This window comes from Rattus norvegicus, chromosome 18 (assembly GCF_021556685.1).
Source record: "Rattus norvegicus strain SHRSP/BbbUtx chromosome 18, alternate assembly SHRSP_T2T, whole genome shotgun sequence".
In the NCBI taxonomy this organism is placed as follows: domain Eukaryota; kingdom Metazoa; phylum Chordata; class Mammalia; order Rodentia; family Muridae; genus Rattus; species Rattus norvegicus.
Window position 1 is genome coordinate 69,936,114 of NC_141551.1, and position 26,340 is coordinate 69,962,453.

At 45.2% G+C, this 26,340-nt stretch overlaps 1 protein-coding gene across 2 annotated transcripts in view; it reads left to right on the forward strand.

The window, feature by feature from the left end:
* Cfap53 (cilia and flagella associated protein 53) overlaps window positions 1–26,340 on the forward strand; it is a 67,358-nt gene that overhangs the window by 28,792 nt on the left and 12,226 nt on the right. The window contains 1 exon segment of one of the 2 annotated variants that reach the window (NM_001432462.1): window positions 14,970–15,072. Within the exon segment in view, the coding sequence (NP_001419391.1) occupies window positions 14,970–15,072 (103 nt within the window). 2 annotated transcript variants of the gene reach the window in all.

A 26,340-nucleotide genomic window follows, 5' to 3' on the forward strand; every position in this document is an offset into this window, starting at 1 on the left:
TAGAAAAAAGGTTTTTATTCCAGTAAATAACACAATCTCAGGGTTCACAGTGTGATCGAATATCCCACAACAGATATCTTTGTCTCTCTTTCTTTATGAGTTTTTCTCCAACAATGGCAAGACTTTTTCTAGTTGCTCCTGATCAATTGGCATAGAAACAATGGATTTTTCCCAAAGCAATACATAGTCTCCTTATGTCTTGATCAGTAAGTCTAAACCTCTCCAATTTTCAAGGACCAATTCTGTGAGGGAATCTAAGTTGTTTTAATTTAGAAATAGACACGTTTAATACCTCTAGGTCCTGCTTGACCTGTCTACTTAGTTTCTTAAACTATTTATCTCCCATTATAAAGGTTTATGTGCTGTGGCTGTCAAGCCAGCTATCTCTGCTTGGTTTGTGGAGGTTCAGGAATCGCCACACAAACCATATGAACTCTGACTTTAGTTAAGCAAGAATCATTTATTGAATACACTGATGGATCAGGATCACAGACAGGAACTCGGGAGCCTAATTATAGTACCAGTCTGCTCTTAGGGCAGGCTTGGTATAGGAAAAACCAAGTTTGGAAGTTCAGAAGGCCAGGGTGGAGGCAGTATTGCCTTTTGGTTAACTAGACAAAGTGTTATTGAAAGAACCTAGCTCAAGTCTCAGGATGGCGCGCCCCAGGAAACACGAGAGACCGGTCTTGATGTAAAAGCAAGAGGCAGTTTAATAATAACGGAGCTCCGGTCCGACACGTGTCTCACGCAGGAGACAGAGGAGTCGACCCCGAAACTCAAAAGTCAGGGGTTTATATAGGGAAAGCTAGGGGGTTTTGGCGTGGTTACACACAATTGGCTCATTCAAACATAGCAGTGAGAACACAGCAGAAGAGTACATGCTAGAAGTCAGGGGCGTATCAGGGTCTGGAGGACATCTGGTTAAAGTGTGACTCTGAGTAAGCTGGGGGAGACGCCCTCTTGCCAGATGGTTTATGAGTCAGTCCTGATAGCCTGCGCTGGTTCCTGCATTCCTTTTCTTTATCTTTATGGCCTGCTAGTCCTGGCGGCAGGGCGGGCCCCGTCCTGCCTGGACTTGCCTGGGCTTGTTTTTTACAGTGTTTAGCCCTGAGTCTGTGAATTTTGAAACTTACTCTATTAAACCTTAAATCTGTATAATTTTCCTTTCATTATCAACTAACCTGTAAGCCGATTTGTCCAAAGGTAAGAGGGATGGTGGGCAAGCAGTGAGCGGGTGAGTTTCAGAGCATTGAGATAACAGAGCACGAGTAATACAACCGCACCGTTAAGAACTTTAAGGGAATTCTTCAGTGTCAGCCATGGGTAATTACTTCTGGGAAGTGAATTCTGAGAACCTGAACTCAATTTCACCTTATGAAGAAAATGGAGACTGACCAGTTATGTTAAAAGGAGCAGACCACAATAGGATCAGGAATGGGATGAGCACATGAATAACCCTATCTAACTGTGTGTCTGTCTGTCTGTATGTATGTATGTATGTATTTATCTATCATCTGTCTATCCATCTATCCATCTATCTGTCTGTCTATCTATCTATCATCTGTCTATCCATCTATCTGTCTGTCTATCTATCTATCATCAGTCTGTCTATCCATCTGTCTGTCTGTCTGTCTGTCTGTCTGTCTATCTATCTATCTATCTATAGTTCAGGGTCCATATTAAAATGTATTTTTTCTTCTTCCCCATTATATAGGTGTACCTGGACCAGAATGTGTACCATATACATTAAAGGGATTTCTTAGTTTGGAAAACACTACTAGAGGCATATTTATTCAAACCATTAGTATAACCCACCAAGTAGTCTCCCAGGCTCAGTAATACAGCCCTTGCCCAGATGAATTAAGATGTAAGGCAGAATAGTAGGCATCAGAAGAAGGGGGAAGTGCCTAGATTAAAGAGTTTGGATATTAGACAAGTTTCAGCCTTTTGTAAACTCTCTAAAATTAATTTGTGCTGCCCATAGTCAGAGTGAGTTTTCCAGGCAATGGATTGATGGTCTGGTGAGTTCCTACCTCTGTGTGGTATAGGGGCTGGGGTCTAAGCATAGCCAGAAATCCTGACTGATTTCTAGATGGGAACAATGAACAAGGTGATGAACCTCGTCAAGAGCAGGGATGGGGATCCCCCAGATTCCTGGACAAGGGTATCGGAGAACTCCTGTCCTGTGTGTGTGTGTGTGTGTGTGTGTGTGTGTGTGTGTGTGTGTGTGTGTATGAAGAACTTTAGAGGGAAGAGTTGATCAGGGCCTTGGTAGGTGTCAAGTTGATTCCCCAAGTTCTCCATGTTTCACACAGGCCAGAATTAATTAATTAATTAATTAATTAATTTTTAGCTTTTTATCGATTCATTGTGAATTTTACAACATGTACCCCAACACCACTTATCCCCCATCCCTCTATATCTGCCCTTGCAACGCCGTCAAAGAAAACAAAAAAATATATAAAACAAAGACAACTATTGCTGTAGAAACTGCAGAGTGTCACAGTGTATCACACTCTTTTGCCCCACTAGCTTTACTTGCAAATATTCGTTGTAAGGAGTCATTGGTTAGATTATGCCCCTGGCTTCTGCTCCATCAGTACTGGATCCTCATTGGGACCCCTTTTGGGTATCCTGTTGTTTCCCTGTGTCATGGCGATCTCGCAGCTTTGGTTCTGTAGGACTGGCCCTTTCATGTGCTCCAGGGTGGGCCAGCTCAATGCCCTGGATCTGGGGCTGAGTTGTTCAGCCTGGCAGCTCTCCTCTGTCCTTGTTATCAGGGCTAAGTCTCCAGTGAAAGACCCTCAGACAGAGGAGACTCTCGCTCCAATCCTGAGGACACCCACCACCCCACGAACACACGGGACTCAGTCTTGATGTAAAAACAAGAGGTTTACTCGGGATACCAGTGCACTGGGGCTCAACACGGTCCTCACGCAGGAGGGATGTGAAGAGCCTCGGACAGTAGAAATGTATCGTTTATATAGTCATTTCAAGGCCACACAGTTTCATTAGCTCAGCTATTTCAGTGCCACGGATATCTGACTAGGCAGATGTTTCTCATCCTGAAGTTCCTGGGACAAGGTCGCAACCCTATCAGCGCAGCCATTTCAGTACCAAGGACGTCTGACTTGACAAATGTTTTCTTGTCCCGGACTAAGGATATCTAACTTGGCAGATGTTTTCCCTCTTGGAGTCTGAGTTCCCAGGACAAGGCCATAACTTCCTGGAGAGCAAATGGGAATGTGTTTTCTGTGCTTCTTGGTCTATTGTCTAATGACTAGCGAAGCAGAGGCTGACCTAGAAAATTTTTACTCTTAAGAAATGGCTGTATTGATGTCAAGCGGGGATCTTTCACCAGCACTGCCCATCTCTCAAGCTGCCTTGGCCCTCGGCAGCTGCATGGACTAGAGCATCACCGTAGCCTCAGGTAGTAATGCAGACAGTCTATTCACATCAGGTTATTTTTAATACTATCATGCTTCCAGTTCCCCTCTTTGTTGTGCCCAAACTATTCTGTGGAATGATGTCATCAAGAGGGTGTAGGCAGGGACAAGATAGAATGAGGCCTGTCATTGAACGAGAAGGAAGGATAGGCGGGAGAAAAGTTTGAGGGAAGATTAGGAGACTGGAGAGAGACAGGAGAGAAGCTGCCAAGAGAACATGGTGGTGGGACATTGGAGGTTGGTTCCGTTTCTCAGATAGTTTGATTAGTAGACTTTATGGAGGACTGGAGGTCCTGTAGTAACTTGAGAAAGAAATGGTTAGAGCGGTCTGCTAACTGCTGGTCTCTGAACCTGGAAAGCAGCGAGGGCAGGTCATTTAAACAAAATCTCATAGGGAGTAAATCCCTAATTAAGTGGGGTTGAGTGGGCCCAAAGCAAAGCAAAAGGAGACCTATCTATCCATCCTTTCTTTACTGGACTCTAATGGGAGTTCTGTTAGCGTTTCTTTTAATGTCCTGTGTATTCTTTTTACCTGCCCGGAACAATGAGTTCTATATTCACAATGAAGTGTCCTATCTATCCTTAAAGATTTTACTGTTAACTGAGAGGTTTTGGCTATGAAAGCTGGGCCATTGTCAGGCCCCATCGCTAGGGGAAGGCCAAATCAGGGGACTGGTTTTTGGAGGAGTTTTTAAGCTACTATTTGCTACCTGTTCAGAAAACGTATCCATAAAAACTATCCTCCCATGCCAGGCCAGATCTCTGTGATGTCAGTTTCCCCCAGTTCACTGGGCTGTTGGTCTTTGGTCATTTAGATTCCTTCCCGGTTAAGGGATTTCTGTTTTGAATTTGCCTGTGCATTTACAGATGCATCTACTGAAACATCTTACACTAGGCTGTCCAGTCTAAGTATACATATCATGATTTGAGCAACTCAGAAAATTTTGTGAACCCCAGATGAATAGCTTCATGAAAGTTAGCTACCTGAGTCCTGCCAGTTGTTTCTTGGAGAGTGATCTTTCCCTCTGGTGTCTTCCACCAACCTGTAGGCTTGAGCTGACTATCTGTTCTTTTTGCATCTTCTATTTCTTCTTGGTTATACTGTGGAGTCTCAAGGAACATCCAGTCAGGGTATATCCTCAGATTAACAATAGGCTCCATGGGTCTCAGGGCCATTTATCAAGTAGCTAGGTAAGCAACCTGGCTATCTCTTGCCTCAGGGGAGTCTTCTTTTTGATATCCTTGGAGTGGAGCAGCAGAGGATAACAGTTTTTAGGGTCTGCCAAATAGGTTCTGAGAGGGCCAAGATCTAATGTCCTTTCTCCCAGTGGTGAGAAGCTCTCCTTCGTTATTGATCATACCATGGACACCCACAGTGGTAAAGGTATATTGATGGTCCATAAATATGGTGGTGGACCTTTCTTTTCTTCATCTAAGAGCCTGATCAGATTTATTACTTCTGTTCTGCGGGCTGAGGTACCTTATTGCAGGATATTTGATCACACCATGAACCCTGAGATTGTGTTGTTTACTAAAAGAACCTCTTTCTAGTTGTGGGGTGGCTCGGCCCTTAGCACACACCTTTCATCACTCTGGATGCCCAACTCTCACAAAAAGAAAGAGGAGAGGGAAGCTACTTAAGAGTGAGCAGTCCAGTGAGAGGGGGAGGAGGAAGCAATTTTACTGGGAAAGTTTTACAGAGACTGGTTGGAGAGAGAACAAGCTAGACACAGGTAAAGATGGAGTGAGCCAGAGAAGGAGAAAGAACCAGAAGGTTAGAACAGGTTGCCAAAGTTAGTATGAGGCCAAGCAGAGCAATTCAGTCAGAAGCCAAGAGAGAACCCAGTTTGAATCAATCATTATGGAGAGGAAATTTGAGCCAGAATTGCTGAGCTGACCAGCCAAGCAGAGTTCAGAAAGAGCTAGAAATGGCGAGCTTGTTCAGCAGCAAGTCTCAGAGGCTGAAAACACTCCAGGCCTAGATAAGATTGTACGGAGGCTAGAAGCTTCCAGGACTAGGCCTAGGTTAGCAGGGGGAGACAGTAGTCCTTGGAGATAGCAATTATTTCACATGAATAAAAGTTCCTTTTACAGTACCTGCCTTGGATCCAAATCATTTCAGTGAAGATAACTACACAGCTCCCACATACCTCGTTTCACCTTTCATCTCTTGACGGTCATGATAGGATGAGCAGTTGCAGGTTTTCACGTGATGAGAGGTTAGCAGGATTGAAGGCAGCAGGTTTCTCAGTGTGAATTTAAGGGCAGTCTAGGAGTAGGGCCCAGCACTGGGGAACGTCGGCATTAGCCAGTATTCTGGTGTCCCTTAGAGGAGGTGTGAGGTGCTATGAGTATAAGACCCTGACCAGAATTAACTACTTTTTTCAGACCAGTGGTAGCTTGGATAGACAAGTAGGTCATCCTGCGGCTATTGGATAGGGTCCAGTCGTTCTGACAGGTATGTCAAAAGGAGTTTCCATGGCCCCAAAGTTTGGGTTGAAACCTCTTTTGTAATGTCTTTTGTTTCATGGACAAACAGATGACAAGGTTTTGAGACATCTGGATGCGCTAGGGCTGGAACTAAAGTCAGAGCTGTTGTTTTTAACAAAATCCCAATTGTTCAATTTTGCCAATAAAGACTCAGGAGGTAGATGCTGGGATGAAAGCCCGCCTGCCCAAAAAGGCAGAGAAAGCACCTAGCTGACCCTCCTCTTCAGCCCATGTTCCAAAAGGAAGTTCTCCTTTTCTGTGCTGTTTCAAACTCAGTGTCCATCCCTTCTGCTTCCTGTGCATCTCTCTGTCCATCACCCCCACTTCCTCTTACTCTCTATGGCTTTCTATGTTCATTCTCTGTCAACTGGTTCCTTGCTCTGCCTCTTGACTTATGGTTGACTTTATTTAATCCTGTTTATAATAAACAGAAAGCCCTTGGATTAAAAGTATGTGCTAGGGCTCAGCCACACCACATATAGGAACACTTTTTTTTTTTTCTTTTCCAGTAAACAGCACAGTTTCGGTAGCAGTGGGGTGGGGGTGGGGGTGTTTCACAGTGTGTTCAAATATCTGGCAACATAGACCTGTTTTTAAAGCCTCGAATTTTTTTTTTTTTACTCACTCCAGATTTGGAACTCAGTGCCCCTCTTTGTGCTGGTGTATAAAGGCCTTGCTATTTCTGCAAACTCTAGAATCTGGAGGCAGGGATACCTAGCCACACTTTCAACTTTCAAACTCATCTCTTTGGAATTGTCCTCCAAAGAATGGCAGCCTCCATCAGTTCTTGTCTGTTAACACCATTTGAGATACCTCCAACAACCGCGACCTATTTATATCTTTATCTTTTTTTTTTAACTTTTATAACTTTTTGCTAATATCTGGGGCCAACTAGGTGACAAAGGAAGTCTTGCAGCGGCTGTCTTCAATCTTTCTAAAAAGGATCTAGCAAAATTTGTTTAAAGTCTTCTTGGCCAGTGATAGGTTATTTCTCTACCATTGGTGAAATGAGGCAATTCAAGCCAGATTAGATTATATCAAAGGCAGGTTTATTGGCAAGCTACACTCAAGTGGGCGACTTCACTGGCCTCTGGGGCCTGTAAAGCCACCATGAGGAAAATGGGGGTAGGGTAGGGAGAGAGGAAGAGAGAAGGGGACATACACAGAGAGAGAAAAAAGGGGTGAGAAAGAAAGAAAGGGACTTGCACTCAGACAGAGAGGGAGAGGGGAGAAGGACAGAGGGACAGAGGAACAGAGGGAGAGAGAGATCAAAATGCAAAATATCTGGATTATATGGGGAGGAGCCTCTGGGGGAAGGCTGGAGAATTCAGGGTTGGGGGCAGGGTATGTCAAGTAAGAACTTGAGAAATGTTGGGAGAACCTGAAGGCCAGGTCTCCCTTTTTGCTATGTAAAATCTGCCCCTCAGTCCATTGTCCCAGGTCCAAGAACCAAACATCCCAGCCTTTTGTAGATTTTAAGTGAATAAGGGATGCTATAAACATCATGACTACTTCCTGCTGACATTGGGGCTCAGTTTTGGAGTGTAAGAATGTCAACCAAGTCCCAGAAGAGCTGAGGTTCACACAATATATGCACCAAGTCCACCCAAGTCCACAGAAGGGGGGGGAGGGGAGGGGAGGGGAGGGGAGAGGAGAGGGAGAACAACCAGGGGTGACCACCACACATTTAAAACAGGAGAATCTGGTGATGTGCCACACCCATTCTAGACACTGGATCAGTGCTTGTGTCTGACGTCCCCTGTATCCAAACAAAGGTACCATAACCAGACTTACTGTTAAAATCCCGCCAGGGGAGAAGAAGACCGCTGCCACAATTTTTGAGCCAGATTTGAAGCAAGCCTTATCGAATACTAGCCAGGATGATGGACACTGGCCAGTTCCTTAATCAGGGCTCTCAAAGAATTGCAGGCACCACATTGTATTCATCAGAGATTTATGAAGGCGAACTCCATAGGTTAAGCACTTCTGGCCCTTGTCCAGTAGGAGGCAGGAATGGATCCTGACATACTTCCTGGCCGCATGTCATTAGACATAACCCATGCAGTTGGGGCAACCAAGCTTGTTTATAGACGTGAGAGCATGTGGTTTATTAACTTAAATGAGCAACATCCCCAGCATTCCAGGGAGTCCTCTGTTTTGGGGACAGGTAGGTCTTACAGGCTTGAGGCACTTTTAGTTTGTATGTCTCTTAAGCATAGTAATTTAGACTTAAGATATAACTTTAGCTCTCACATTACCTCCAGGGGAGATGGAGCAGGTGACTTTCTACTCTGTTTCTTTGTGGGGTGGAAGTGTCAAACTCTTCCAAAACTTTAGGCAGGGGTTGATCAAAGAGAGTCCCGGGGACTTGAAACAACTAAGGTTGTGAGCCCTAGGAGTCCCCTTGACCACCAAACTTTTCCCGCCCTCAGGGATTCTGAGACATGCCCTTCCCCAGTGTCTCAAAGTCTTGTCTCTGGGATTTTGGTGGGACCTCCAGAAATGTTGTGGCGTTTAAACCAATAGAAAGTCGGCGACTACACTAGTGTTTAGGATCCCAGTGTAGCCCCGAACCTTTCACAGGGTGAGCCTTTAAACACACACACATAAAAAACATATCCTGTGTAGAGGTCCAGGAATCACCACCCTACCCACGAAGACTCTGGTCTCAGTTAAATAAGAAAGGTTCTTGAGCACGCACCCCAAGACCGATTGATCAGGGGTGCAGCCTAGACTCGGGAGCTAAGACTGCAGCATCAAATGTTTCCCAGGGCCAGCTTATAAAGGCAAAAACCAGAGTCAGCTCATGCACATGTACAGGAAGTCTGGAGGGATGGCTGGCTCTGACTCAAGCTATTTTGGCTGGCTAGACAAAGCGGTTCTAACTGACCTTTACTCTGACTGACCCTAAATAGAGCCTGTGGTTATGATATTTCCAAGAATAACAAAGCTCAGGACATAACAGAATATGTGGTCAACTTGGCTCTGCAGAAAGAATTTCCTGTGACAGTATTTCCGCAACAATATGAAATGGCTGGCAGGTACGAAACAAAATGACTGCAGCCACGCCAGGGAAGCAAGTCTCATGGTTGACATACTTCCACTTAACAAGAACAGTTGGCCAGAAGCAGAACTACAGAAGCCAAGAAGTGCCTGGTAGTTGGTGTTTGCTATACAGGAGCTTTTAAGTTTCACGAGATATCCACATGTGCCATCGGTCTCAGTATATCTGCCACTGGTAAGAGGAAGGTTGCTTTTGTGTGTTAATTTTACATTCTGCCACTGTGCATTGTTTGAAGTTGTCAGTCATCATTTGGCATTATATATGAAGTTATTTGTCAGTGTTATTTCATACACTAACAGGGTCCTGTTCAGAAAGCCTTCACCCATACCTATATGTGAGAGCATGCCCCCTATTTATCATTCCTTTGGCTGTTTTAAGGCACCAAGCCTTATGTTGAGGTCTTCGACCCATTTGGAGTTGAATTTTGTGCAGGGTAAAATGTAAGGATATAGTTTTGTTTTATTTTATTTTTCTTTGCCTAGCTTGTCTCACACCATTTATTGAAAATGTTGTTTCTTCTCTGGTGTATCCTTTCTACTTGTTTGTCAGCAGCCAGGTAGCTGCAGTTGCATGGCCTTGTATCTGGGTTGCCAATCCCACTGATCTACATCTCTATTTTTGTGTCAATATTATGGCTCTGCAGTACAGCTTGAAATCAGGTATGGGGGTGTCTCCCACAGTGTTCCTTTTGCTCTGGGAAGCTTTGGCTATCCCGAGTCATTTGAGCTTCCATAGACATTTTAAGATTGTATTTTTCCTATATCTCTGAAGAATCTCTTTGGTATCTTGATCCAATTGCTCTGGATCTATAATTTCAACCTGTTAGTATTCTATGGGACCAACATTTTTACCATATTGGTTCCTCTGGGTTCCTCTGATCCATGAACATGGGAGCTTTTTATGTCTTCTCGTGACTTCCTTAATTTCTTTCAGAGTCTTAAATTTTCCATTGTCAGGGTCTTTAATTTTCTTTGTTAGGTTTACTCTTGGGTCTTTTATTTTTGGGTGGGCGTAGCGGATGGAATGATCTCATTGGTTTCCTTCTCAGCATATTGGCCATTGTTCTATTGGATGCCGACTAATTTCTGCATATTCATTTTGTATTCTGCCATCTGCTTTATAGGTGTTTATCAGTTCTAAGGGAGGTTTGGAGTGAAGTTTTAGCTAGGGCAGTAAGATAAGAGGAAGAAATAAAGGGATATAAACAGAGAAGTCAACATAACCTATTTTTGTAGACTACATGATTCTTTCCCTCTTAGAGGTGTCTTCATTGCGTCCCGTGGACTTTAGAACATTGTGGTTTTGTTTTCTCTCATTTCTAGAATGCTTTAAATCTCCTTCTTGGTGTCTTCGGTGATCCAATCATTGTTCACTAAAATGTCATCGAATATCCATGTGTGTGCGTGGTTTGTGATGCCCTTACTACGACTGCTATCTCACTTGACTCTATGACGGTCAGACAAAGTACAGACTATCATTCCAACTCCCTGTGTTTGCTATGGCTTGTTTCATGTCCTGAACTGTCGCCCACTTGGAGAGCATTCTATGTGGCTGAGACAAATGTGCATTTTTTGATGTCTCGGTGTAATATTCTGTAGATATCTATTAGGTCTATTGATTTATGAGGTCATGTACCTATTCATGTGCGGAATGACCTTACCGACGAATACGGGGCATCGAAACCACGCAGGACTATGCTGTTGGATTCAGCCTGTGACTTTATATCTTGTAGAGTTTGTTTTATGCACTTGGGGGTACCTGTGCTTGGCATGGATATGTTTGTTTAATATTGTGATATCCTCTTGGAGGATGGTTACCTTAGTGGGTATGAAGAGGTCCTCTTTATCTCTTCTGAGAAGTTTTGGTTTGAAGTCTAAGTTGTCAGGTATTAGCATAGATATGCCCATTTGCTTGGAATATCTTTATCTGTAAATTCTAAGGTAGTATTTATCCTTAATGATAAGGCTTGTTCCTTAGAGGCAACGAAAAGGCGGATCCTTTGAACTTTATTTTTTTAATTTAAAAAAAAACTGTTTAAAAATCGTGTGTAGGGGCTGGAGCGATGGCTCAGTGGTGAAGAGCACTGACTGCTCTTCCAGAAGTCCTGAGTTCAAATCTCAGCAACCACATGGTGTCTCACAGACATCTGTAATCAGATGCCCTATTCTGGTGTGTCTGAAGATAGCTACAGCGTATAATAAATAAATAAATCTTTAAAAGAAAAAAAAAATCGTGTGCAGGCTTGTGTGTTTGGATGTGGACATGTGCGTGTTGGTAAGATTCAGCAGCTGATGACTCCAGGAAAGGACTTGAGGTCCCAAGGGACTAGTTTCATGTTCCTGGCCCCGGGACAATTCTAACAAAACATTTCTCAAAAAAACCACAAAATGTACTGGGCCCTCTGGGGAATGGAGGTACTCTCCCAGGATGATCCGATATCGGCCCAGCCAAACAGCCAAAAGGTCAACTTAACTACCCTGTTACCAAGTGTCTAGTTGCTGTTACTGTAATCTTCCCTCTAAAAAATGTATAAAAGGTGCTTGTAAGTCAGAATCGGGGTCACCACCAGTCTCTTATTTAGAGACTGCTGAAGGTCCATTCTGATGCACCGGAAAAATAAACCCCTTGCTTTTGCATTGATCTGAGTCTCATTGTCTCACTCGGGGTCTCATGGTAGGTAAAGACCCTCTGGGGCTTTATGGTGTGAGCATGGGTACCCTTAGAGGCATTGAGTGCCCCCTGGAGCTGGAGTTATAGGTGTTGTAAGCTGCCTAAACAGGTGCTGGGCGCCTAACAGTGGTCCTCCAGAAAAGTCGCAAATGCTCTTAACTGCCGAGTCACATCTCCGACCCCTGTATCCTATTTACCAATCCAGTTTGTTAGTCTGTGCCTTTTTATTGGGGAGTTCAACCCTCAGTTAATACTGAAAGGTGTGTTTTAAATCGCTGTCAATTTTATGATTTTTGTGATTTTTTTTAATATATGCTTCGACTGACTGCTCTGACTTTGTTTATTTTTCCCTGTGGCCTCTTCTGTGTGTCAGTCCTTCTTTTTGGTCTAAAATATTCCTTCAAGTATCATTTGTGTAGCTGGCTTAAGGGTCACAAATCTCTCTAGTTTGTTTTTATCGTGGAAAGGTTTTCCTTCCCCTTTGCTCCTAACAGATAGTGTTGCTGGGTATAATAATCTGGGCTGGCCATTTTGTTTTCCAGATCTTTGAGCATCTCTTTCCAAGCTTTCCTAACTTTAAATGTGTCTATTGAGAGCAATTAAAATGGCTTATGGGCTGAAGAGGCTTGCTTCCAAGTCTGATGACCTGTGTTGTAAGACTCAAATCGAGCCTTAGCTACTGGGAGACCCAAGTTCATTACAAAAGCAAGAGGTTTATTGTTCCAGTGCTCTGAGGCCATCCTGCACCCAGAGGAGAGGTGACTCCTTCTCTCTCTTTCATAAGCTTTCTATACAATTTTTGAGGCCAGATTATAGCAACAGCAACTCAGCACATAGTGATTGGTGGTCCTGGTGACCTTTACATTAATTGGCTGGGCAGGGATGGGGAGACTCAGGGACCTTCCCTAAGGCCTGGTGGGAAGCTCTAAGTAGGGCTCTTAGTGTTTGATCCTCAGAACCCAAATAGTAGAAGGATAGAACAGAAACCTACGGATTGTTAACACATGCACGCGCGCACACACACACACACACACACACACACGCGCGCGCGCGCGCGCACGCGCGCGCGCGTACACACATTCATGTCATTTTAAAAGTTTTTGTAACGTGATTAGCTGCTATTCTAATGGGCTGTCATTATTTATGGCTTGGCATTTCTCCCTCGAAGTTTTCAATACCCTTTTTTGATTCTGAACTTTTAATCATTTTGCTCTAATATGTAACGGGGAGTTCCTTTTCTGGTCCCATCTATTTGGTATTCTGTTGACCTCTAGCACCTGTAAGGGCATCTCAGGTTGGAACTTTTTCTTTCATAATTTTATTGAAAATTATTTCTGTGCCATTGACCTACTATTCTCCTTATTCTGGGCGCACAGTTCATAGGTTTGATCTCTCTGTGGTGTCTGAGATCCTGAGTGTTCAGTTCATTTTCTGTGTGTGTGATCCTGTTCTTCCACTTTGTCTCCGAGACTCAATGGTGTGCTTCTTCTTCTGCCGGAAGGCTTGCCACAGAGCTTCTTGGGAACTGAATTTTCCATTGCCAGTTTCATTCCCCTTGGAGTTTTCTTCAGAATGTCTCCCTTTGATGAATTCTATCTTCATGCCCTGAGTTGGATTCCTTATGTCTATCAGTTGTTTTCATTTTCTCAGATTTCAATCAGTTTATTTCTGTCCTCTCAGGTCGCCTAGGGTTTTGTGTCCTCTTTAAATGAGTGGAGCTCTTTGAATTTGTTTATAATTGTTCTTTTTAATCTGGTGTTTCCTATCTCATCTAATTAGTTCACCTTTGGAACCATTACTGGTACGTGGGTGGGGTGTGTTATATTTTTTATTTTTTGTATTAAGTATATTGTCCCAACAAGTCCTAGGTATCTGGTTAGTTGTGACTTTTGCTATATATTTTTTTACTTTGCACCCTGATTGCTCTTCCCCTCTTGGTTACCTCCTCCCTTCCTCCTTCCCACAGTCCCTTCTCTCATCCCCTCTCCCCTTCTCCTCTGAAAGTAGAACCCCCATCCCCATCCCCAGGTTTCCCCTAATCCTGCCACATCAAGTTTCTGCCAGGCTAGGACCTTCTCCCAGTGAGGCCAGACAAGACAGCTGAGTAAGGGCAACAGATTCTACAGACAGGAAATAGTTTTAGGGATAACCCCCACTCCACTTGTTTGGGACCCACATGAAGACCTAGCTGCACATCTGCTACACATGTGTGTGGGGTCTAAGTCCAGCCGTGTATGCTCTTTGGTTGGTGGTTTAGTCGCTGAGAGCCCCCAAGGATGTTAGTTGACTTAGTTGGTCTTCCTGTGGCATTCCTATCCATTTCAGATCCCTCAATCCTTCTCCCAGCTCTTTGATAAGAGGGCCCAAGCTCCATCCAGTGTTTGGCTGTAGGTCTCTGCATCTGTCTGAGTCAGAGCCTCTCAGAGGACAGCCATACTAGTCTCCTGTCTGTAAGCATAACAGAGTATCATTAATAGTGTCAAAGTTTACCAAACCTTGGGAGGAGAGTGGAGGGGAGGAGTGGATGGGGAAGAGTGGCTGTTTTTCTCAAGTCCTCCTTATGCTGGACTCCTTGTGGCTAGTAGGTCAGAGCACGGTTCCAAGGGCAGGGAGGGACCATAGGCATTGGGGATGAAGGGAGCATCCCTGGTCCCTGACGAGCAGGTGTAGCTAAGATACATTTCAATCTGGTATGAAAAGGCCACTCACAGATTTTCAGAAAACAATGGGAATGAAAATGAATCTGTGTGGATCACAGTGTATAAGGAACTTTTTTTCCTGGAGAGAAGTATGTCTCCTTATTTATTTATTTATTTATTTATTTATTTATTTATTTATTTTTGAGATAGGATTTTACTATGTTACTTAGGCTTGCCCCAGTTCCCTAGGCTCAAATACTCTTCTAACAGCTTTATGCCTGGTTTGTATTTCTCTCTTCTTCATTAAAAAAATATTTCATTATATTAATTTATTTCTTTGTCTGGGAGTGTATGCATGTTGGGGGTTGGCAATGGGGGGGTGTGCAAGCACACACACACCATGGCACACGTGGAGGTCAGAGGACAACTTGCTGGAGTCGGTTTTGTTCTTCCGCCATGTTTCCACCCCAGGGATCGAACTAGCAGCCTCTCTCCCCTAAGCCATCTCACTGGTCCTACTTCTTCTCCATTCTTGATCCAAGATCCTCCCCCAGCAATTCTAAAGAGAACGTGGCTTCAGCGCCCAGAAAGCGATCAGCAGCAAGTCTTGTTAGGAAGGAGAAAAATCATCTGTCAAGTAACGTTTCTCGCTTTTCTCAGTGCAGCGAAAACTCAAAGAACAAGAAGAACTTGCTCTGCATGAACAGCGCATAAACGAAAGCCTGAAGGTGCTTCACGAGGAAGACATGAAAGATTTTGCCAGGTACGAGGGCGTTCTCTCTATCATCCTTTGTTATGGAGAAGAACGTATCGGTAGCATAGAGGGCGAAGCACCATTAATCTACACATTACCAATGCTATTTTGTGTCAGTGCCACGCTGGTCCTTCTAGAGCTTCAGAGCAATCATAAGATTTCACACAGAAATAGGCACAAACTGTATTGGTAAAATTAAATTTCACTATCATAGTGGGTCTGAACATACACATTGGTTTTTAAGCCAGATGAGCATCTTAAATAACAACATAAAATTTGCAAGAATTAAAAAAAAAAAAGTTAAGTAGGGGGCTGGAGAGATGGCTCAGAGGTTAAGAGCACTGACTGCTCTTCCAGAGGTCCTGAGTTCAATTTCCAGCAACCACTTGGTGGCTCGCAACCATCTATAATGGGATCTGGTGCCCTCTTCTGGTGTGTCTGAAGATCGCTGCAGTGTATTCATATACATTAAAGAAATAAATAGTTCTTTAAAAAAAGAAAGACTTAGCAAAAAATGTTAAGAAAAAAATAAGTAACATTTTCTATTATTTCTAAACAAATACTTGAAGTAAAGAACTTACAAGGATTCAGGGGCAGGGGGGTCTGCGCTCGCCAATGGCTTGCAGGGTAATGATCCAGGGGAGGTAAGAAGGCAGGATCACACTTTGAGACTCTGATTATTTTAGGTACACACTCAAGCACAGCACAATTTGGTGAAAAATTTCCCGGTGAGAGTTAACTCTATTCCACGTACACAACAAAGCTTAAGACACGGCTACATCAAAACTCTTCGTAAAGCACATGTGACATAGTTCATAGACATGGGTTCTATAGATTGACTGGGAAAAAGACCAAGCTCATAATAAGAGTCTGGAGGAGGATCCAGAAGTCTCAGCCACACAGATAGCACAAAGGCTGTTAACCATATCTGCTCCCCCTTTTCTGGGCAGAAAAGAAGTCATACATCTCTCCCTTTGAAGAACCAACCCTGTGTATTTAGCATTCCTGGTTCTTCTAGTACTTATCTCTGAGCACAAGGACCTCCATGTTTCCTACACGCAGAGAGATGCTGATTTTCTTCCATTTTGGAAGTTATGGCAGGGTTTGCAGACAGCTGACCTTATCCCGTCTTCACAGTTCTATCCTCTATCGTGAAGCCCCTTTTTCTTTTTCTTTTCTTTTTTTTTTTTTTTTTTTTTTTTTTTTTTTTTGGTTCTTTTTTTCGGAGCTGGGGACCGAACCCAGGGCCTTGCGCTTCCTAGGCAAGCGCTCTACCACTGAGCTAAATCCCCAGCCCCCCTTTTTTCTTTTTAAAGAGGTTCTTTCCCCTCGCAGCTTCAGACTGTCAGTGAGGTAGTGTACACAGCTAATCGCCTCATGGCTGGAATGCAGGAGACGGGAAGAGGGAGGGACTGAAATCCAATATTGCCGCCAGGGTCCAGTGATCACAGGGCTTCCAAGAAGGTTCTATTTAAAAGTGTCTACTACTGGGCTGGGGTGCAGGGTGGGTGGCTCAGTGGATGATAAGGTGCTTTCTGTAGAAGCCTGAGGCCTGGACCAAACCATAAGGATCCACATAAAAGCTGACAGCACGGACCCAAAAGATAGATGATCTCTAAGGCCAGCTAACTAGCTACATTCGAGAGATTGGTGAGTCCTGAGTTCAACAAGTGATCCTGCCTCAATACATAACATGGGGAGATGGAGAGTAATTGAGGAAGACACTTGGTGTAGGTCAGAGACACCCAGCATTCGTCTGAGTAGCCAGCCAGATATCTAGATTAGCAGGAATGGCTTACACGCACAGGACTCTGCCTGTCCTCAAGACTAAAACGCTAACATGTTTTATTGCTTTTGGAAACACCGCTGTCCTCCCGTGACTACCTTCTCTGGGATCTACGAGTTTCCTTAGGATTACCCAGTCAGGCTCAGGTGAAAAAGCAGACCACCAACTCCTGCAGCCTTTCCTCACTACCTTCCCAGGATGCAGCAGAGGTAGAGGGCCCGACTCCTCTAATCCAGTCATCCTCTCTGCCCTGGGGAGGGGGCCTTTCTGCTCATTCCACGATACTTGGTGCATAGAAATAAGTTATTTTTTTTTTCCTAGAAGAGTTTGATTTTGTATTTTAGCCTTTTGGTGGTCTGATAAAAAATAGTATGTAGCCTACCCTCCTGACTGTTTCTGCTCCAGAGGCCTGCCTTATTAACACACACACACACACACACACACACACACACACACACACACACACACACACACACAGAGAGAGAGAGAGAGAGAGAGAGAGAGAGAGAGAGACACATAACTCATGTATGTATATGTGTGTGAGTTTGTCATGGCACACATCGGAAATCAGAGGAGAAACTGTAGGAGTCAGTTTTCACCTTCTACCATATGGCTCCTAGGGGACAAACTCAAATCATCAGGTTAGGTGGCAAGCTCCTTTAACTGCTGAGCCATCTTGAGAGCCCCTCCTCCCCGGCTTTGAAAAGCTCATTGCTGGAGATTTGAAAGGGTCTTTGTAAGTACTACCTCTTCCCACCCAATATACACTCAACTGGGATGTGAGAAAAGACTGTCTCCTGCGCTGCCACAGAGCCAAGAACCGGGCGTAGGCCTGGAGGATTTAACCGAAGACACAGACTCAGGTCATTCGTGCTACGAAAATGCCAAAGCTTTACTGAGGTTCACACAATATATACAGTCTTAGCCCTTGGTGGGAAAAAACCTCGGAAGCACAGTGGAAAAACAAGTTTACGTTCTCAGGATAAAAACAGAACTGACTCAATGGTGTTACTGCCCATTGGCCAAACAGCAAAGGCCAAGATGTTCTTCTCTTAAAAACAAAAGTTCCCACATTAGTCAGCAAGGCTCAGCAGGGGGGCAAACACTGAGGGAGCCCGGGAGCAGCATATGGCCCGGGAGCGCCATAGATCCCTATTGCTACCTGGAAACATTGGAAATTCATGGTTTAAAACAGCTTACTTCCTCTTATTCTGCCAGTTGGCAAGGCTCCACTCAGTGGTCCTTGCTTAAGCTAGCACATGTGCTTGAAGTCAGATATGAATGAGGCTGAATCCAACTGGAGGCTTGGCTGGGTAAACACTAAAAAACACCCACTTATATCACTGGCAGTGTGTCTCACTGTGGTGGGGGATCTCACCTGTGTTAACAGCTGGAGCATCTCTCTGGCTTGAGATGTGGGGTCAGGTAACTTGTTCTGAGGGAGAATATTCTCATAGCAAGTAGTCTAAGAGAAACTGCCAGGCCTAGGCTAAGGATAGGGTCAGCAGAGGACCACCTTTGCCGCATTCCATGGGTCACACTGGCATGTATAGAATTTGTGCAGATTCAAAGTGATGGAGAAAGAAGTTCCACTTCTGGTTAGAGGGTCAATGGCTCTCAAGGCTGAAAGGCATTTCAGAAGGGGAGGTAGGGTTCGGGCCTGTCTAAGAAAATGGTCTTGGGGTTGGGGATTTAGCTCAGTGGTAGAGCACTTACCTAGGAAGCACAAGGCCCTGGGTTCGGTCCCCAGCTCCGAAAAAAAGAACCAAAAAAAAAAAAAAAAAAAAAAAAAAAAGAAAGAAAAAGAAAGAAAATGGTCCAGAATCTCCCACAGAGGGATATCTAAACCACTCTTTCTTGTAAAAGTTGGTAGCTATTTTAACTGCCACTAATGACTGTCCAACAGTTCATTTAAATCATGACATTACTCATAGATAATACAGACTGGTAAAGGCAGGACCATGGTCGGTTTTTATCTGTTGGGAGTGCCCTTGGAGGCAAAGGTGGAGAGCGTTGTGGTGAATTAACCTTTCTGAGTTTTCTCTCCCATGCCCTGTAGCCCATAGAAACCGTGAGTAACAGATATATGTTTGATGGCTAAATTAGGGCACGTAGGTGACAGTTTTCCAGAGGGCATTGGGTTTGAGACCTCGGGGGTCGGTGCCCATGGTTTGTAAAGCTGGGGTAGTAATGAGGGATGCGCAAAAGGAGCACGTTTTTATATCTTCTGAAGCTGAGCAAGGGGGATGCGGAGGAAGTGGGCGGGAAGCCGCTTTATATCTGTGTGTGAGTGGAATTGACCTGCTTGCTGGATGGAACGCTCCTGTAGAGGTGGTCCCATCCGTGAGGGCATTCCTCTCATATATCAGACCCAACGTGCAGGATGGAGAGGGGGCTGGCTCTCCTCAGTAAGAGGGTGAAGATCTGTGTGAGTAGAGGGGAGAGTGGATTGGCTCTAATTTAACAAAGGGCCTTAATAACCGGGAGAGCAAATTACAGCATATATTATATACACTGCCTGAAAAAAGATGAAAGGGTTTATTGATCTCTTTTAGGGCTAAATAGATAGTATATATAGTTCCTTATACTGGGGGAGTGGTGGGGCAATTCTTTGAATCAGATAACAGGGCTCATCCTCAGGGGAGTAGTAGACATAGTATTTCTGTGGCTCCTCTCTTTTCTCTATTAGTACCTATCAGGGGACCCCAGGGATGAGCTTCTTTGTAAAGAACTGGGGGAGGGCAGCCACAACAGAGGGAAAACAGAAGCCCTTTTTGGGGGGGTAGGGTAGTGGTTATCAGTTTGTCTCGAGGATTCTCTTAAGCTAATACCAAAGCGGGGGTAGCCATTGAATATCAGAGAGATGACCCGTCCAGCAGGTCCAGTTATTCAGGGTCCCGAAGGGGCTCTACCTGAGTGTCAAGGCGGGGAGAAAGGAAGGAGACCAAGCAAGGTTCTGTTGTCAAGGTCTCGATTATTGGGGTGAGCGTTACAGCTTATAAGGCTTTCAGGTAGGGGGAGTGACCTTTGTGAAACACAAAGGAAGGAGGGACGAGGGTACTCTGATAGTAGGAGGTGAAGAGGTCATGGTGGAGACACCGGGTGTTTGCTCAGGAGACATCTGGTATTTGCTCTGGTCGAAGCATTCCGGGATTGCTATCTTCCTGTGCTGTAAATTCATGGGAGAGGCTTTTATCCAACAATCTCAAGACTTTATGGCAGTCATCTTAGGGCTGAGTAACGGTGGCCATACAGCCCAGAGTCACGTAGCCACTTCGAGCTATACAGTCACAAAGCGGCCAGGCCTAAATCCAATATGGCTCCTTACAGAGAGATGAAAAAAAGGGGTGACAAGAATATCAGGTTCTTTCCCTGAGGTTTGTAGGGCTCTATCTCTGCCACTTTTAATCATAACTTCTGGGTGTACCACCCACAGATGTGTGGAGCCTTCCTCAGGGGCCGATTGGTCTCCCACAAGTGTAGGGGAGGAGTGAAAGATAAGAAGCTGTACAGGCATTGTTGGGTTTTATCTAGCAAGCACTATGTCATTTAGGGCCACATTCGGAGTTTGGATTGCCTCAGGAAAAAGTGTTTGTGGCGGGGAGGGGCTTTTATTTCCTTTTAAGAGGTCAAAGAGGGGCTAGAGAATGCTTGTGGGAAGGAGGAACCAGGGTAAAGCCAGTTAAGGTTACCCAAAAGGCTCCTGAGGGAAGAGAGGAGAGAATTATGTTCTTGGGGAAGAAGGAGAGGGGCTAAGAGGGCATGTTGAGGTCAGGGAGATTTCTATTCCTAAGAATGTGATGATCAGAATAAGCTGTATCTAAGGTATCTTATGAGGGGCTATTTTAAATCCCCGGGAGGACAGGGAAGGAAGGGAGGGATAAGTGGAAGAATATCCCCACACCAGGATGTCACCCATGTAATGGTCGATATTGAGTACTTTGTTTAAATAAGGTTTTGATGCAGTGACCACAGCCTCCTGTCAGACAGTGGGGCTGTTGGCCATCCCCTGAGAAAGAACTGTTCATTCATATCTTGAAGCCATCTCAGAGTTATTAATGGGGGTTATTGAAAACCCAAGGTGTTCATAGTCTCAAGGGTGGAGAGGGACAGGAGGAAAAGCAGTCTTTGATATCTAGTACCAATAGAAGGACATTGACAGGGATGCTGGGACAAGGGGCAGCCTCCTTCGGGTAGAACCCCAGAACCTTCAGGGAGAACCTTCAGGGAGAAGCCCTTAAGTCTTGTAATAGTCTCCATCTCCCTGAGGCTTTTGTTATAACAAACACTGGGGTGTTCCATAGACTGCAGAAGGGGCGGATGTGTTGTAGTAGTAAAAGCTGCTCTTTTACTGCTTGTATGAGGGCTTCAAGTTTCTCCCTTGAGAGAGGGTACCATTCAACCCAGATGACTTCATCTGGGAATATTAAAATTAATAGTTGCCCTTAGAATTGGTGGTGACGTGGAGGGTAAGACTTTTTAGGGTATCATTTTCATTAAAGGCACGATCATTGATCCTGATGCAATTCCTTTCTGATTCCGTGCCAATCACCACTTCTAGGGCTTCTAAAATATCTCTCCCTAGAAGACTGGTGGCTATATCAACTGTTAGAGGGCGTATCAGACCGGAAACTCCATCAGGGTTTTCCCATCTGTAGATGTGTTTGGTGATGACTGCTTGAGAGCAGCCCCCTATGCCTAGAAGTTGAGGTCCAGGGATTAGCTACCAATCCTGAGGGATCTCTTGTCTCAAAACTGTCTCGTATTCCCAAGTATCAATAAGGCATTTAAACTGCTTGTTATCTATTTTATGGTTATTTTTGGGTAGCGGCCCTCTGAGATGCTGGATAGCCGTAAGTCCTCAATGGAAGCTATTTTCCCTCTTACTGTCGGGGCTGAGGGTTGCCCGTTTTAAGTTTGTTTGTTTGTTTGTTTGTTTGTTTGTTTTTCCTGTAAATTAACCCGTTCATTGGAGGCCAGGCGAGTCTCAGATGGTAGGGCTTCTACTGGTCTTTCAGTCCTTTCCATCTTCTGACGGCAAACTTCACTGTGACTGCAGTAGTGGTGTTGTAGATCCAGGCCCTGCCAGCCACTGTTTTCATGCAGGAACCACAGTGCCAGATGCCAACAGCTCGTCTCTTCATCTTGGTCTTGCTACAGAAGGAGCAAGTGTACTTGATGGGCTGGCTGATTACAGTTTTCTTCACCATTTTCCAGAGGGAGGCACCATAGTGGGTCCCATATTTCCCGATGATCATGACCTTCTTGGTGCTTGAAGTTCTCTCTCCTCTCCTCTCCTCTCCTCTCCTCTCCTCTCCTCTCCTCTCCTCTCCTCTCCTCTCCTCTCCTCTCCTCCCCTCCCCTCCCCTCCCCTCCCCTCCCCTCTTCTCTCTCTCTCTCTCTCTTTCTCTCTCTCTCTCTCTCTTTCTCTCTCTCTCTCTCTCTCTCTCTCTCTCTCTCTCTCTCTCTCTCTCTCTGTGTTTGGAGTAGCTTTGTGGGCTTGAGGAAGAAGAAGCAGGGAGTGCTCTCTCTGCTTTGGGGGAGGGAGGTGTAGTAGGAAGAGTCTCAAGGGTGACTTCCCTGCCTGCCTTTGTAATGGTGTCCTGTGGGCTCTAGGCTTGGTTGGCAGAGGGGAGGAAGGGTGGCTGGGGCTGAGGGCTTGTCCCTCCAAGGGGTAGAAAGGGGGTAGGAGTAGGTATATGGTTTTGATTTCCAATTTAAGGGCTGGGAGATATGGAATAGAGCAGACTTTAAGGCGCTGATTCTCGGGCTTGCCTGACTGAGGGAATGGAGCGTTCATGGTGGGCCTTGTTCCAAGTGGTCCCATGCATTGCTGCATAAAATATAGGCAGAAAATCAGGGGATGAAGGTTTTCCTTTCAGCTGTCATGTGAGAGAAGCAATTGGGGTCAGTCGAGTCAGGACTATACACGGTATTATCTAAAGGACATCTTCCAAAAACAAGGAGGCTTGTATTTTAGTGAGTCTTAGTTCATGAGATTTTAAAAGAGCACTTATTTCCCTAATCTAAGGATTAAAAAAAAAAAAAAAAGGAGTTGTTTCCCATGATAGAAAAGAAAAGAAAATGCCTGGTCCGATGGGAACGTTTCTGCCGCCTGGCCTTAATGGCAATCAGGGAATTTTGCAGAGAGCAGAAAATGTCATCCTGTCCCCAGGTTTTAAGAATTCCAGAAACTACCCTAAGCGGCCCTTATTGATCACTGTGTAACTGGTTCTTAATTTTTGTTTCAAGGAGAAAAAAAAATGATAGATTTTTAGCCATCCCCCAACCCTTCCAACACCCTCCTCACCTCCATGGTCCGGTGGGTTCCAGACAGAGGTTCCGAGATCTTCTGCCAATACCAGAGAGTGCTCTGGCTAGGTGTCGGTTATCCTGTCAACATCTGAATCCACGCGATACCCTTTATTATCCTGAAAATGATGTAGGAACAGTTAGATGGCCGGCCCTCAGAGTGTGTAGAGGCCTAGGCTCTTTGGACTGATGCCTGGAGAATTCACCCTTCCCTGCTCAAACTGGAGGTTCTGTTGAATCTGCACCGGGGCCAGCTGCCATCCAGTTTGTTTCCGCCTTTGGAGTAGTCCAGCACCGTCGCGCACTGGGCCAGGATGAAAGGAACGAAGCCTGATCATTGGGAACTCTAGGCTTGAGAGCTGGGGAGAAGTTGCCTTCTCCAGGAATGTGTTCTGTGGAACTGCTCTCTCTATTCAGGGTAATACACGCTATATAAACCTTGGGAAGTGGGGTGGAGAGTTTTCATGGTGAGCGTAGGTACATTTTTGGTTCCTACCAAGATGCTAGGAATGTTTCATTTGCATGAAGAGGAGTTCCAGGGGCTTGCTGGGCACTTCCTTATAGGGAGAGAGGAAGTTAAACCTGTCATTTTTGTCCCCGGGCTAAGTGACTACCTCAACGGTGGTGAAAGTAGGATTTGCAAGGCCAAGTTCACAGTGGCACACAGGTCCAGAACTGGGAGGGAGCGATTCTTACTCCAGCCAGTCTCAAGATGAAAGTCTTTGGCGATTCGGGCAGGTCTTGACCTTACCAGGCTTGCATGTACCCTTGGTCGCACACAACTCACTTGCCTCACATCCTTTTTCTCTCCTATCCAGTGTGAGGTGAAAGGAAAGGAACGGAGGAAACGTAAGAAAAAATTAGTAAAGCGGCAAAGTCTCTCCCGAAAGTCCTCCTGACGTGTCTTCCGCCAGGAGACATATTTCTCATCCACTGTCCCCAGAGCTTCGGCCAGGAGGATAGTCCTCAGCTGTTAGATTTCAGACTGCAGAGCAAAGAGACAAAAGCAGGAAAGAGACCAGAGTCTGACAAATGACTGGGTTTATTAGCATACTCGTCGTCTAGGGACAGCTTCTCTCCCACGGGAGTGGAGGGTCTGCCCAGGAGAGGTGGGAGGGGCCTGGGTTCATAGGGGCAGCTGCTGTGATTCGCTTCGGGGTAAGGACTCGGAAGTACCTTGGGAGGTTACAAGGATCTCTTCTCCCTGGAACTGTTTGTTCAAGCAAGTCAGACTATTTTGGGAAACAGGATGTCTCAGCCAAGGGCAGCTGTGATCTCATAGGAATCTGGTTTTTCCTGTTTTTTTTTTTGTTTTTTTTTTTTTTTAAACAAGCCATTCCGTCATGGTCAAACTCTAACTCCTCTGGTCTTCTGGTTGTCTGGTAACTAAGGAAATAAGAATAGGGATTTTACCACAGGAATGCTGGGATTCAAGATGCAGGCTACTGTGCCCACTGAGCCATTCCCCTAACCCTAAATTCAAGATTAAGAAAAACAAAACGAAACGAAACGAAACCATCTAAACCAGATAGGGTAGCATACACCCATAATCCCAGCACTCAGGTGATAGAGGCAAAAGGATTAGGAGTTCAGGACCATCCTCAGCTACATAGTGGGTTCAGTGCCTACCTGGGCTGCCAGAGAACTGCCTTGGAATTACCTAGGGACCAACCTCTTTCGCATAAACAGTCTTGATTTAGTGACTGAAAGAAGACATTCTTATTCCATCAAGGGTTTTAGAATGCTGTAACCCTGTTTTCCTACTGGAGGACAAGGCAAGGAATTCTCATTATTCTACAGCTCGTATTTAAAAACTGTACTTGTGGTTGGGGATTTAGCTCAGCGGTAGAGCGCTTGCCTAGCGAGCGCAAGGCCCTGGGTTCGGTCCCCAGCTCCAGGAAAAACAAAACAAAACAAAACTGTACTTGTGCAAGCTAGGAGTGCTAGTGCAGACCCTCAGTCCCGGCACTGGGGAGATGTAAACAAAGATTAGGAGTTCAATGTATCCTTGGCTACATAGTGCGTTCAAGATCAGTTTAGGATACACAACAAACTGTTTCAATAAAAGGAAATAAAAGGTACCCAAAATGAATGGGTCAGTAGGTATACCCCCAAGCCTGATACTGATATTTGTTATGGTGGTTTGAGTAGAAAAGGCCTCTGTAGTCCCAGATATTTGAATGCTTGGTCAATTAGGGAGCGGCGCTGCTTGAGCGAGATTAGGGGGTATGACCTGGTTGGTGTGGGTGTGGCCTTGTTGGAGGAGGCGTGTCACTGGGGGTGGGCTTTGTAGTTTCAGTAGCCTAAGCGCAGGCCCAGTGGATTGCACAATGCCTTCGTGCTGCCCTTGGATCCAGATATAGAGCTCTCAGTTGCCCTGTCTGCCTGTGTGCATCCGTGCTCCACGCCCTGAGTAAAATACACCAAGCCTCTGAAGCTGTAAGCAAGCCCCAATGAAATTCTTGCCTTTCTAAGAGCTGGCTGTGGTCATAGCGTCTCTGCACAGCGCTAGTACATGGACTAAGAATGTGCGTTGATGGCTAGGATCAGTGCCGTAGGAGAGCAGTGAGTTTTGCCTGACGAAAGGTGGGCTTGGGGAGGAGGGGTCTAGCCTCCAAGACCTGAGAGCGAGTAGGGAGTGACTGGGCTGTTCCTGGATGACAACGAGGCAGTCATTTTTTTTTTTAAAGCGCTGCCATCAATGAAGCACCTATAAAGCCTCTGGGACAGGGACGCGCTAGTAAAGTAGTAGAATACTAGGAGAGAGTAGTCCATAACTTGGGAATAGGCGTGAAGGAGAGCTGTGGGAGAGGTGTTCATTGGCAGTAATGTATCCCCGTTTAGATGAGGGGCAAGGATACAGAGATAGAGACGGCAGACGCGGGGCTGAGTGCAGGGACTGGAGATATGAAGAGTAGTCTGAAGACAGACGCGAAGGGTAGGGTGGGTGTGGTGGGTAAGTGTGTTGTGTAACTGTTGGCATGAGCTACCGGGAGAGCTTGAGGAGAAGTAAGTTTTAGAGTTTCTGGGATAAGCAAGGAGGTAGTAGTTAGGGCCACTGGGAAAAAGGAACAGTTTTGAGTCAGAACCACTGTGGAGGTCCAATGAAAGGGATGCGAGGGTTAAATGGGACCACTGCGGAGGTGCCAATCAAGAAAGGGATGAGAGGGTCCCTTCCT